The sequence below is a fragment of the Macaca fascicularis genome, chromosome 14 (assembly GCF_037993035.2).
Source record: "Macaca fascicularis isolate 582-1 chromosome 14, T2T-MFA8v1.1".
NCBI lineage: Eukaryota > Metazoa > Chordata > Mammalia > Primates > Cercopithecidae > Macaca > Macaca fascicularis.
Window position 1 is genome coordinate 77370334 of NC_088388.1, and position 15071 is coordinate 77385404.

The 15071-nt window shown below is 38.3% G+C and overlaps 1 protein-coding gene across 12 annotated transcripts in view; it reads right to left on the reverse strand.

The window, feature by feature from the left end:
- NARS2 (asparaginyl-tRNA synthetase 2, mitochondrial) overlaps positions 1-15071 on the reverse strand; it is a 137114-nt gene that overhangs the window by 31943 nt on the left and 90100 nt on the right. For 11 of the 12 annotated variants that reach the window (XM_074014891.1, XM_074014892.1, XM_074014890.1 and 8 more), the window contains exons 8-9: positions 6968-7066; positions 6819-6856 (exon numbers count right to left, since the gene is read on the reverse strand). In XM_074014891.1, the coding sequence (XP_073870992.1) occupies positions 6819-6856; positions 6968-7066 (137 nt within the window). The remainder of the gene's footprint in view (positions 1-6818; positions 6857-6967; positions 7067-15071) is intronic. The other variant, XM_045370230.2, reaches the window with a different exon arrangement.

The following is a 15071-nucleotide window of genomic DNA, read 5'->3' on the forward strand; positions in this document are numbered from 1 at the left end:
GCAGACGGTTAGAGAGGATCAATAACTTTCCAAAGGTTACTCATGTAAGTAAATAGTAAATCTTGATCTGCTGACTCCAGAGTATACACTTTTAATGGCTAAGATAATGCCTAAAACACTTGGAGTTTCATATGTTCCATCAAAACAAAAGAAAATGGGCTCTGGGTTCTTCATCTGATTCTACCACTTAATCTGATTCTACTACTAGCTATGTAAGTCACTTCAACGTTGTGAAAGCATGTTATTAATTTTTGTAATGTGTTATACAAACATTTAAAAATTATTTGCACTTATAAAATAAGGATATTGAACTATCTTGTATAAAGTTCTTTTCTGCTTAGGCATTCTATCGTTCTATTATATCGATTACTTGGTATGATCTACCAATCACACTGAGAAATATAAGAGCAGTCAAAGTAATAAGCAGTAGATTTTGTACCATTGGTATGTTACTGTTTCATTATTAAGAAATGGCTCTCATGTCTAAATATCTCATTATTCCACGTCTTCCACTCCACACCCCAATACCTTCATTAGGAGCAGAACTTTCAAGTTCAAATTACAGTTCTGACATTTGATATCCTTAATGGCTTCCATCAACTCTCTCCACTAAGTATTTTTCTTGATATATATAGAAAATAGTATCTCTTCTCCTTTCCAGAAACTGTTTCCAAAGTGCTTTGAGGAAAGGAGGAAAAAACACTGCGATAGAGAATGATATGGCATCAAACTGAATTCATATTTCACATTTTTCATTGTTGAATAAAGAAAATTCATTATTCTGAAGCTGTTGGAGTAAAATTGCTAAACTACAAAGATAATTATTGTCATCCTTTGCCTCAAATTCACACAGAAAGATAAATGAAGAGCAAATAAAAAAGGTTAAATACTATTTTCAGAAACAATAATATAAAGGAAATGTAAAATAAACTGAATACAATTTCTGCATAAAGGCTAAATTCAATTACTACACGAGTTGCTGAAATAGCACATTTTCATATAAAATAATTATAACAGGTAGTGAAAAATATACTGAAATCTACTCAAAAGAATACAAGCCACGTGGTATCTATACAGATTCAATAATTAACAGTGCAGTCTACATAAGCATAAAACAAAAGTTTGTCTTTTGTTGTTTTTCTTTTCTCCCTGTTTCCCTGTTTTTTTCTCCTTGTTTCCCTGTTTTTTCTTTTCTCTTTACTGTTTTTAGGATTCACTCAACAGTAGATTCAGCTACACCAGTATTTTCAGAAATTTCAGCGTCAATGCCTTAAAAAGCATGAAACAGCAGAGAGGTGATGCCAAGGTGGTACAGAGTGCACCACCACACAACCTATTTCTCAACTTGATACCTCTGATGTTGCTGACTTAATAATCACTGTCATTGGACCAGCACCATCTCATTATGCTTTTTTTTAGTGGCTACCTTGCATATTTTAACACGCATATCTGACTTAACAGTCTAAAGCAGCTGGGTGTGGTGGCCTGCACCAGTTGTCTCAGTTACTCAGGAGGCTGAGGCAGGAGGGATCGCTTGAGCCCAGGAGTTCAAGCCTGCAGTGAGCTATGATCACACCACTGCCCTCCAGCCTGGACGACAGAGCGACGTCCTATCTCTTTAAAAAAAAAAAAAAAAAAAAAAGTCTACAGTTCACCAGTTTCTCTCTCTTTCTTCCAAACAACACAAGGACTAACATTTCAACTATGAACATACCTCTCAGTTTTACAAGTTATTGCTGCCCAGTATTTCAGTTCTAAGGTAACAGGTATTTTCTTTCAACTATGTGAAGATACTATTTTGTCAATCTATTGTCATTACTGTCCTTTGAACTTCTTGGGAATCTAATGCTGTTTGTTATGTCTGCTGTTCTTGCTCATGGTAGGTATTTCCCTGTGTATTTGGACTGAGATTATCTTAAGTAGAGTTTGTTTTGGGAATACCATGCCACTTGGGTTGAGGGTACAAACTTCAAGATTGGTTTTATATTAGTTTCTACAGCTACTCCAGTGTTATCACTAACTGAAAATTTTTAGTTTAATGCCCTAGCACGAAGATTCTTGAACTACACAGGAAACAAAATTCAAACTCTAGGCTCACTTAAGGGCCAACTGTGGCTGCAAATTCTCAATGGAGGCTATTTCTGTTTTGTCTCTATCCTTAAGCCCAGACTAAAGCATATACACTTCTACACTTCTCTGTAAATTCTCTACACTGGCTAGCTCAATTTTCTGTTTGCTTATTTTCTAATTGGTCCTTTCATTAAGGGTGTAGTCCTTGGCCAGTTCTAGCTTTGTGTATATGTGTGTGCATTTGCGGGGGTATCTTGATTCTAATTCATTCTGCTATGTCTATTCTCATGTCCTCTCATCGCTGTTAAAGCCTCTGGTTTCAAAGAATGGAAAATCGCCCTCCAGTTTCCCTACCTACACCCTGAGAATCCTCAGCATCACACCAACTGTGCATATCACTCTGATGTTTGGTTCCTTCTTCATTTCTAGCACCTGGAACTTCTCCTCCTTTCTAGTGAATTCAACAACATATTTAAAAGAATCTTATAATATTTTAAGTATTATTTTTAGAAGTTTTGTAGCAAGGGTGTTTTCAAATTATCTAGTCTGACATATTGCTTTTAACAGTATCGTTATTAAATCCTTTCAACAATATGACAGAGTATTTTTTATAGATGTGGAAACTGAAGTTCAGAAAAGTGAAAGATTCACTATTCATCAAGGTCATAGTTGTAATTAAATTATTCATATAAATATTTAACTGTTCATCTTTTTCTCTAGATTTTAAACTCCATAAAAAAATAAATAGATGTTTTCATTATTCTCAACAACTAGCAAAGTGCCTAACTCATATTAGGCAGTCAATAAATATTTGTTAAAAAATATTAATTTACTCATTAATGGCTAGTAAATGGTAGGGCCAGGATTACAATCCAGGTTCGCTGAATCATGGTTCACAACCCTCAGTGACTGAAGTAAATAGTGATATGAGCCAATAGAAACCTGAGGAGAGACTCCAGCCTAAAGAAGAAAACCTTTACAGCCACTGTTACTCAAGTCATTTGTTTGTGCACTCAATTACTCAGTATTTACTGAATGTCTATTAGAGGCACTGTGCTAAGTCCTGGGGGCATAATAGTAAGCAATTTAAACACAGCCTCTGACCTCATAGAGGTAGTAGACACCAAACAAATAATCACACATATACATTTATTTTAAAATGTTTGAATTTTTCATTGACAAATAACTAGTTTATGTATTTACAGGATACGATGTGATTTTGGTATTATACACTGTGGAATGAATATATCAAGGCATTTAACATATCTATCGCCTCGCATGCTTCATTTTTTTTTTTTTTTTTGCAGTGAGAAGATTTAAAATCTACTCCTTCAGCAATTTTGAGATATACATTACAATTAATTATGGTCACTTTGTTACGCAGTAAATCCTGAAAACTTACTCCTCTGATCTAAATGAAACTTTGTACCCCTTGGTCAATTTCTTTCCATTCCCTTCAAGAACCCCTCACCTGCCACTGGTAACTACCATTCTACTCACTACTTCTCTAAGTGTAACTTTATTACATTTCACATCAAAGTGAATCATGCAGTACTTGTCTTTCCATGCCTAGCTTCTTTCACTTAGCATTAAGTCTTCCAGGTTGATCCATGTTGTCACAAATAAGATTTCCTTTGAATAGTATTCCACTGTGTATACACACATTTACTTTATCCAGTCATCCACTGATGGACACTTAGGTTGATTCCATATCTTGGCTACTATGAATAGTCCTGCAAAGAACATGTAAGTGCAGATATCTCTTTGACATACTGACTTCAGTTCTGGATACGTACCCAGAGGCAGGACTGCTGAATCATATGGTAAATATGCTTTTAGTTTTTTGAGAAATCTCCCATACTATCCTCCGTAACAGCTCTTCTAATTTACATTCCCACTAACAGTATACAAGGGTTCCCAAGTGCCACATCTTTGCCAACACCTGTTATCATTTGACTTTTTTTTTTTTTTTTTTGATACAAGGTCTTGCTCTGTCTCCCAGGCTGGAGTACAGCAGTGTCTGTGATCACAGCTCACTGCAGCCTCAACCTCCTGGGCTTAAGCAGTCCTCCCACCTTAGCCTCCTGAGTAGCTGGCACTACAGGCACGTGTCACCACACCTGGCTAATTTATTTTATTTTTTGTAAAGACAAGGTCTCACTATGTTGGCCAGGCTGGTCTTGAATTCCCAGGCTTAAGTGATCCTCCCACCTCAGCCTCCCAAAGTGCTAAGACTACAGGCATGAGCCAACGTGTCTCATTCTACTTTTTGATAACAGCCATCCTAACAGGTGTGAGGGGATATCTCACTGTGGTTTTAATTTGCATTTTATTAATTAGTGATGTTGGACACTTTTTGATAAACCTATTGGCCATCTGTATCTTACACAAATGTAAAACATTTGTGATGTCTGCCTGTCTGAGCAAAGCATAGGGGTGGATGCTGAGGCTAGATGGGGTGGCTGCCCTGCAGGGGCTCAAACCAGATAGACTTTCCTACTGAGTTTCTGCAGCAACCAGCTGGGCTTTGTAAATGGGCTATGCCACTGGCTGGTATCTCTGATCAGGTGCTCCTGCTGGCAGGAACACAGCCATCACCAAGATCCGTGTGCTGGTTGCTGTGAGCACTGCCCCACTCCTTTGTTCATAGTTGACTCCTGGTAGTCCAGACCTTACCCCCAGGGTTCCCTGTGAGACAGGAATGGGCCTCCTAGGAAGCATCAAAGAATGCTGGGGAAACTGGATAGCTGTCTCTTTTTCCACTGTATTAACTGTGTGCCCAGGAGAATCTTCTGTGTGGTGCTGTGCCTACTTAGGGGAGGGAGGATTCAATCAAATTGAGGCCATTGCTCCTACCCTTCTAATGCACTTTTTGTTCTGTGGTCCATCTGGGTGTCTCAACTTCATTCCCAAGTTTTGGGATTTTCACAAAGATGTTCTTGTATGTGACTAGTTGCCAAATGGACTTTCTGTGGTGAAGGCTGGGACCTTCTATTCACCATCTTGCTGATGTTCCTCTCCCCACAAATTTAAACTGCAACTATGACTTGTAGTATGCAGAATGGATTGTGACAATGACAATGATTGAAATGGCACAGCCCAAGAGGACATTTTCCAACCTTAACATTTTACGGAAAAGAACTCGAAAGCACAAGAGTTAAGTGACATGTAAGAGTCGTAAGGATAGTGGGCCAGCTACAACCACTCTGCCCTTCCAGTGCCTTTCCAAATATATGAAAACCTCAGGTTAAAAGTCTGAGCTCTGAAATCAGATGAACATGAGCTTGAATCACCATTTCATCTTTTACTCAACCTCTTTGCAGGGATTCTCAATCTGTAGAATGAGAATAATAACTACTTGGAGTTGTGAAGATAAAATGAGCTACTAATGTATGTAAATTTTATCACTGTCTGGGTAAATATTCAACAAATCGTGAATATTATTTCTGCATTTTGAATCTTTTCATTAGATAGGAGCTGGAAAACTAAGATCCTTCCCTGGTTGTTCGGTCACCAGCAGAGACTCCTTGAGAAGGCCAAATTACTTCTTTCCTCATCTACTTAATGACCACTTTTATCAATATACTCATGCCCAAGACTATCTTATAAAACTCCAGACCCACACTTTCAGTTGCCTATCCAACATCTATGGCTGGATGTCTGAAAAGCATCTCAATCTTAATGTCTGTGTTCCTGATACCACCCCTTCCTCTCAAAGCTCCTGCCCCAGTACTCTCTTAAGGATTTCCCAACTTCAGTTAATAGCAACTTCATTTTTGCAGCTGTAGGAGAAAAAAAAACATTGAAGGTACCCTTAACTCCTCTCTCTCGCCCTCAGTAAATCCTGTTTGTTCTATCTCTAAAATATATTCAGAATAGGAGCTCTTGCCACCATCCTGGTCTGTGATGGTTAATTTTATGTGTCAACTTGGCCGGGCCATGGTGCCCAGATATTTGGTCAAATAGTATTCTGAATGCTTCTACGAAGGTGTTTTTTGGATGAAATTAATGTCTAAATCAATGGACCTTGAAAAAAGCAGATTATATTACCCTTCATAATGTGGGTGGGCTAAATCCAATTAGTTGAAGTTTTTACTAAGACAAAGACTAATCTCCCCCTGAAAAAGAAGGAATTCTGCCAGGAGACTGCCTTTGGACTTGAATGGCAATTCTTTCTTGACTCTCCAGCTTGTCCTACTCCCTTAGATTTTAAACGCAACAAGCCTCTACAATTATGTGAGCCAATTCTTTACAATAAACCTCTCAATCTCTCTCTCTCTCTCCACACACACACCCCGCCCTCAAACTTGGCTGGTCATGTTTCTCTGGAGAACCCTAATACACAGTCTAGATCATCATTAACTCTCACACTGATCACTGTGGTAATCTTTTAGTTTTCTGTTCCTGAATTCCTGTCTTGCTGTAACTTACACCGAGCATGTTTTTTACAGTTGGTTTAGTGCAAGTTTGAATTATAGTTACAATAGTTAATAATTACTAGATTTTTATCTTGCTATGATTTATTAATTTATTGATGAAACACTGATTATCAATTATGAACCAAACATAAGAGCTATAAAAATAATTAGAACATGGATCTTGCCTGGAATCTGGGGAATGTCTATATATATACACTATATATATAGGATCTATATAAGCAGATATAAATTTTAAAAATTATAATATAGTGTGATAAATACAGTGATAAAGAATGAATAAAGTTCAAAGAAAGTATAACATCTACTTACATTAAAAAGTTGTTTTTTAGCATATGTTCTAATCTGTCCTTAATAAAAAGAAGACAAAAAATAAATTTTAAAAATACAATTTTATTCATTATGTATAATTAACACATTAAACAGTAGATGTATTGGGCTTTATCCACAAAACTAATTACCTTTTGGCCAGGAGCTATGAATTTGTGACAGAGTTCAACATCTTCAGGACAATTTGAGAGAACCATCATTGCTGTAGCCTTGAAGAGTTCCTCTATAACCTAAGAGAAATGAAACAGAATCACCTGACACGTAAGCAATTTTACATGAAAAACTCGTTCAGGGATTAATAAGGACTGCACTCCAGGTTTTAGCAACTATAAATCCACTAAGTCTTTTAATCCTTGAATGTACCATGAAAAATTGGTTCAGTTTTCCAGGCATCTCAATTTCCTTGGTGTGTGGCAGGGAGGAAGAAAAAAGGAAATGTTTTAATCTTATGTTGACAGTTTCAATACTGGTAAAGAAATGAGATGTCAAATGAACAGCTATAACTGATCAATGTCTCTCCAAATTTCAACAAACTCACTTGTTGAATCAGGGTAATAACAGCACCTAACTTACAGGATGTTTGAGAGAATTAAATGAGATAAACCATGTGTCACACTTAGCTTAGTACTGGTTCAGAGAAGCACACAACAAACATCAGTTCTTGTCAACAGTAAGAACATTTTGAAAAGTGGTTTATTCACTCATTGATAAATGAAAGTCAACTTTAAAATTACAGAAATGATGATATATCTAAATACAAATATATACATTTTTTGCTTTGCTAATGGCCAAAATAAAAATAACATGAAGCAGCATACAGCAAAAATCAGTATGTAAGAACTTATTCTCAAGACCAGCCTGGGCAACATGGCAAAACTCTGTCTCTACAGAAAGAAAGAAGAAAAATTAGCTGGGCATAGTGGTGTGCGCACCTGTAGTCCCAGCTCCTCAGGAGGCTGAGTTGGGAGGATCACTTGAGCCGGCGAGGCTGAGGCTGCAGTGAGCCATGATCATGCCACTGCAACTCCAGGCCAGGTGACATCTCAAAAAACAACAAAAAAAATTATTCTTCCATGGGTGCCCATAGGAGACTCATAATAGAAACTTGTTCTTAGAAGGAAAAAAGTGACTGGAATGGAAAATATTTCTAAAATGTTTTTATTCACAACCAACATTCTTGGTTTTAAATCAATGAGACAGTATTAGGTCTTCTAAATCGTGTATTCACAAAGGTGCACATATGTATAAAGTACAGGCTGCCTTAAAGGCAGGTATCTTCTCTTCCTCTGTTGCATACTAGTAGATCCTCTTGAGAGTGGAAGCATAGTGAAGGCATAATTGTCAATGGAAGTACATTAATATAGTCAGATATAGGAAAACACTTAAATACCAGTGACAACCAGATCTATTTTATGATGTTTCAGTCATTGTTAGTGTTATTTATTTATTTATTTATGAGATAAGGTCTTGCTCTGTCACCCAGGTTGGAGGGCAGTGGTATAATCATAGCTCACTGCTGCCTTGATCTCTCAGGCTCAAGAGATTCTCCTACCTCAGCCAACTATGTAACTGGGACCACAGGCATGCACCATCACATCCAGCTGATTTTTTGTTTTTTATTACAGATGAGGTCTCGCTGTATTGCCCAGACTGGTCTCGAACTCTTAAGCTCAAGTGATCCTCCCTTCTCAGCCTCCCACAGTACAAATTAAAAATTTATGCAGCCAACAAACATATGGAAAAAAGCTCATCATCACTGGTCATTAGAGAAATGTAAATAAAAACCACAATGAGATACCACCTTATGCCACTTAAAATGGCAATTATTAAGAAGTCAGGAAACAACAGATGCTAGCAAGGCTGTGGAGAAACAGGAATGCTTTTACATTGTTGGTGGGAGTGTCAATTAGTTCAACCATTGCGAAGACAGTGTGGCGATTTCTCAAGAATGTAGAATCAGAAAAGCATTTGACCCAGCAATCCCATTACTGGGTATGTACCCAAAGGATTTGAAATCATTCTACTTTATAAAGACATATGAACACATGTTTATTGCAGTACTATTTGCAACAGCAAAGACTTGGAATCAACCCAAATGCCCATCAATGATAGACTGGATACGGTGATAAATTGGATACTGTATACACCACGGAATACTATGCAGCCATGAAAAAGAATGAGTTCTTGTCCTTTGCAGGGACATGGATGAGCTGGAAGCCATTATTCTAGGCAAACTAACGAACAGAAAACCAAACACCACGTGTTCTCACTCACAAGTGGGAGCTGAACAATGAGAACACATGGACACATGGAGGGGAACATCACACACTGGGGCCTGTCAGGGGATGGTGGGCAAGGGGAGGGAGAGCATTAGCACAAATACCTAATGCATGTGGGGCTTAAAACCTAGATGATGGGTTGATAGGTGCAGCAAACCACCATGGCACATGTATACCTAGGTAACAAACCTGCACATTCTGCACATGTATCCCAGAACTTAAAAGTAAAACAAAAACAAAAACAAAAACAACACAACACAAAACAACACAACGTAACTCTGGTCAGAATACAAAGAGCAACTCAGAAAAATAAACAATGATAGGTGGACTGGGAACTAGTCAACTTGATTAATAACCTGAAGTGGAGATGAATTTTAGTTCCATTTTTACCTCCTTTGTCTCCTGGTTTTGATTGGGGGTAAAACATTGATCTATTTAGTAGGCATAGGAAGCAAAACTTCTGGAAGAAAGCTCCTACTACTAGTCTGGTAAAGTCCCTGTAGGATAGGGTGTTTACAGGAAAATCCTTGGCTGTTTTGTCCCCCACTCTTTTCTCTCTTCTGTTCCTGGCCAAAAGGTAGCCCCAGCTGTGGAGTGGCACTGTCAGGGCGAGTGGCACAAGCACCTAAAACTCCAAGACAAGACCTGCTTCTCCAACAGAGGAACTGGGAAAGGGAGACTGCTGTCTGAAGAGTGTGGATGTGGGTAATCTCTATTATTATTATTACTATTTTTTGAGATGGAGTCTTGCTCTTATCACCCAGGCTGGAGTGCAGTGGCACGATCTCGGCTCACTGCAGTCTCCGCCTCCCAGGTTCAAGCGATTCTCATGCCTCAGCCTCCCGAGTACCTGGGATCACAGGAGCGTGCCACCATGCCCAGCTAATTTTTCTATTTTTAGTAGAGACAGGGTTTCACCATGCTGGCCAGATTGGTCTCGAACTCCTGACCTCAGGAGATCTGCCCGCCTTGGCCTCCCAAAGTGCTGGGATTACAGGCATGAGCCACTCTGCACCCAGCCCGTTATTAATATTTTTTTGGAATGTTTTCTCTTGCCAGTTTGACCCAATGGTGGCCACAGTCACCTGGAAATGAATAACATGGTGGCGACTAAGACCTGGGAGAAATCTGTCTTTCTGGCCAGAGAAACCAAAATGGGGGCTTCAGGTAGCCAGTGTGAAGGAAATTCTGAAGAATAGGAGAAGGTGACCCTCTAATTGTGTATGAAGTAACACAAGGCTAGGGTTCACCTCCAAGCAATGTATATGTGAAACAGACCCAAAGAAGCCCAGTGAAAGTTTCTGACAATGAACTACAATATAAATCACTGTGCAATTTCCAGACTAACTATGAGTAGCACACGCATCAGAAAGACTCAAATAGCATAGCAGAGGCTTTGAAAACTTAACTGACGTGGAAACCAATGCCAATAGAAAGTAAGATAAAACTTACAGTCTGAATCTAACCAGTTTAATAACTGGTAAACACAACAACAAAAATAATTCCATTTCCAAAGGATTTTAACAGAACCCAGTGTCAGAACACGACATTAAAAACATCCAGGATATAATTAAAAATTACCGGACATACAAAGAACCAGGAAAATCTTATGAATTCTCATGAGAAAAAATAATCAATAGATACATATACACAGAAGACTCAGATATTGAAATTATCTGACAATTTAAAACAGGTATTATAACCATCTTCCACAGGTAAACGAAACATTCTTAAACAGAAAGATAGAACTTCTCAGTGGAGAAAAAGAAACTAAAAATAAATAAAAATTTTAGAATTGGAAAATATGTGAAAGAAAAATTTCACAGGGTGGGCTCATTATCACAATGAAGATAAAAGAGGAAATAATTAGTAAGTTTGAAGACAGTTCAGCTGAAATGCCCCCCACTCTGAATTACAGAAAGAAAAAATACTAGCCAGGCATGGTGGCTCATGCCTGTAATCCCAGCACTTTGGGAGTCTGAGGTGGGCGGATCACTTGAGGTCCGGAGTTCAAGACCAGCCCAGCCAACATGGTGAAACCCCGTCTCTACTAAAAGTACAAAAATTAGTCGGGTGTGGTGGCGGGTGCCTGTAATCCCAGCTACTCAGGAGGCTGAGGCAGGAGAAATGCTTGAATCCGGGAGGTGGAAGTTGCAGTGAGCTAAAATCGTGCCACTGCACTCCAGCCTGGGCAACAGAGTGAGACTCTGTCAAGAAAGACAGAAAGACAGAAAGGCAGGCAAGAAGGCAGGAAGGCAAGAAAGCAAGAAAGCAAGCAAGCAAGCAAGACAGACTCATTAATAATAAGCAGAGCATCACAGCACCATGGGACGATATCAAAAGGTTTTATATTCGTGTTATTGGAGTACCAGAAGCAGAAAAGACAAAAAAAAAAAGGCACAGAAAAAAACATGTGAAAAAATAATGGCTGAAAACTCCCCCAAGTTGGCTAAAGACATATTCAAGGAGCTCGCTAAACCACAAACAGGATAAACTCAAAGAAAATTATACCTAGACACATCATAATCCATGAGCTGAAAACCAAAGACAAAGAAAAAAATCTTTAAAGAAACCAGAGAAAAATGACCCTTTACACTGGAACAATAATTGAAGACTGGATTTATTCTCAAACACTACAGAGGTCAAAAGATAGACTATATTTAAAGTGCTGAAAGAAAATAACTGTCAAGCCAAAATTCTATATCCCGTGGAAGCATCTTTCAGAAATGACAATAAAACTTAAAAATTATCAAATGAAGAAAAACTAAGAGAAGTGATTGCCAGCAGAAATGCTTTTAAATGTTCAAGGAAATTCTTTAGGCTGAAGGAAAGTGACCAGAGAAGGAAATCTGAAACTTGAGTAATGAAAGAACAACAGAAACAGTAATTTACTATTACTACCAAATGTAGGTAAATACAACAGATGTTTTTTTCTCTTCTAAAATTCTTTAAAATACATACGTTGATTAAGAGCAAAAATTCAAACATCAGCAGAGGTTTTCAACGTATGTGAATTGTGATTGGGAGAATAATATTTATCCCTCTGCCAAAGCTGTCCATGCTCCAATTCCAGAACCCATGAGTATGTTAGCCTACCTGGTAAAAGAAACTGTGTATGTGTGATTAAGAATCTTTAAATGATGAGATTATTCTAGATTATGTGGTGGGACTAATGTAATCACAAGGATCCTTTACGTGAAAGAGGGAGGCATGAGGATGAGAGTTAGAAAGATTTGAAGATGATACCTTGCTGGTTTTTAAGGTCTGTGAGCCAAAGAATGCAGGTAGTCTCTAGAAAATGCAAGAGGCAAGGGACCTAATTCTCTCCTGAAGCCTCCAAGGGGAATGCAACTCTGCTGACACCTTTTAGCAGCGTTGGATTTTAGACCAGTAAAATCCACTTTGGACTTCTCACCTCCAGAAGAATACAATAATAAATTCGAGTTGTTTTAACCCACCAGGTTTGTGGTGACGTGTTACAGCAGCAATAGGAAATTAACACATAGAACTTGTAATGCATATGGCAACTATAAGACAAAGGGGTGAAGGAAAAGGGAAATATATAGTAGTAAGACTGTTGTTTTACTTGAAGTGGTAAAATATTAAATAGAATATGGAACAGAATAGAGGATTCAGAAATAGATCCATATATGTAAGACCAACTGATTTTTGACAAAGACCCAAAAGCAATTCAATAGATGAAGTTTAGCTAACAGCCTTTTCAACAAATGGTGCTGGAGCAAGAAGTTATCCAGATGTAGAAAGGAAAGGGGAAAGACAAGAGAGGAAAGGAAAGGAAGGGACAAGAACTTCTATGTCTCACGTTACACAAAAATTAACTCAAAATGGATCATAGACTTACATGAAAAACATAAAGCTAAAGCTATAAAACATCATAAAATCCTTGAGATCTAGGGCTAGGTAAAGAGTTCTTAGACTTGACACAAAAATCAAGTCTTAGCACAATCCATTAAAGAAAAAATGATAAACTAGATGTCATCAAAATTAAGAGAATGAAAAGCCAAGCTACTGACTAGGAGAACACAGTCAGATACCACACATCCAACAAGGAATAGTAGCTAGAATATATAAAGAACTCTCCAAACTCAACAGTGAAAAAAACAAGCAAGCCATATGGAAAATGGGCAATAAAAATACATTTCACAGAAGATGACATATAGATGGCCAGTAAGTACATGAAGAGATGCTCAACATCAATAAGCATTAGGGAAATGCAAATTTAAACCACAATGAGATACTAATACACAGCTCTTAGAATGGCTTAAAACCACCACACATGCCTGACAGTACTTGGTACTGATGAAGAACTAGAACAAGTAAAACTTCCATACATTGCTGTAGGAATGCAAGATGGAACAGTCACTTTGGAATACAGATTTCCTTCCTATAAAATGAAAGAACCTTTATAATTTATATAAGGAACATAAGTAATCATGGACTTTGGTATCCATAATGGCGGGGAGTGGGGAGGGTCCGGAAACCAATCCCTTCTGGATACCAAGAGATAACTCCACTTAGGAGTAAATTTAACCAAGGACATAAAAGATCTGTATAATGAAAACTATAAAACATCACATCAAACACTGACCTAGTAATCCCACTCCTAGGAATTTACCCAAGAGAAATCAGTCTGGGTGGCTGTGGCTCACACATGTAATCCCAACACTTTAGGAGGATGAGAGGCAGGAGGATCCCTTGGGCCCAGGAGTTTGAGACCAGCCTGGGCAACATAGTGAGATCCTGTCTCTACAAAAAATTTTAAAAATAGCACCTGTAGTCCTAGCTTCTTGAGAGGCTGAGGTAGGAGGATCACTTGAGCTCCAGGAGTTCATGGCTGAAGTGAGCTACGATTGCACCACTGCACTCCAGCCTAGGTGACAGAGTGAGACCCTGCCTCAAAAAACAAAAAAACAGAGAGAAATGAAATTTTACATTCATACAAAACCTGCACATAAATATTTACGGCAACTTTGTTTGTTACTTTCAAAAACAGAATAAACTAAATGTCCTTAAACTGGTGAACGGATAAATCAAAACTGCTTCAGATAGCTATTATGCAAGTCTCAGGGAGCAATGTCACTGAAGCTACAGCCTTGCCCAGGCCCACGCCATCTAAAGCCACTGAACAAGTAACTGTTTTCTCTGGGATCACTGATCTCTTTGGGGTAGTCCAACCCTTTTTAATTAGTTCCCGACTTATTTTGGAATATATCTGAGGTAACACCAGCTAAGGTAGTACAAGATAATGCTCTAAATAAAATGTGTGATCTTCTGGTTCACAGTATTCCTGGACATTAATCACCAAAGCTTAAGAAACTAGCCTAAAAATCCATCAGTCAAGACATCTACAGATAAAAACAAAGTGAAGAAATGGAAGAAAAAGAGAAAATGAGGTGGGGCATGCTGACTCATGCTTGTAATCCCAGAACTTTGGGAGACTGAGGCAGACGGATGGCCTGAGCTCAGGAGTTTAAGACCAACCTGGGCAACCTGGTGAAACCCCATTTCTACCAAAAAATTAGTTGGGCATAGTGGTGTGTGCCTATAGAACTAGTTACTCGGGAGGTTGAGGTGGGAGGATGGCTTGAGCCCAGAAGCGGAGGCTGCAGTGAGCTAAGAGTGCATCACTGCGCTCCACCCTGGGAGACAAGGGTAAGACCCTGTCTCAAAAAAAGAAAGAAGAAAGAAAGAAAAAAAAGAAAAGAAAGGAAAGAAAGAAAGGAAAAGAAAATGAAATAAAGAAATGACTAATTATAAACATTAAGTTTAGACTGAAATGCTCCATTTGAAATATTTAGAGCAGAATAAAATAATTTCATGGCATTGTTGACTGAATGCAAAGGTGAAAATCTGTAACTGAATTCTGCTCACACTTACTAAAAAGGTATGTAGCTTAACCTATTTATTCCTCAATGTTTTTACTAATATAACTGAG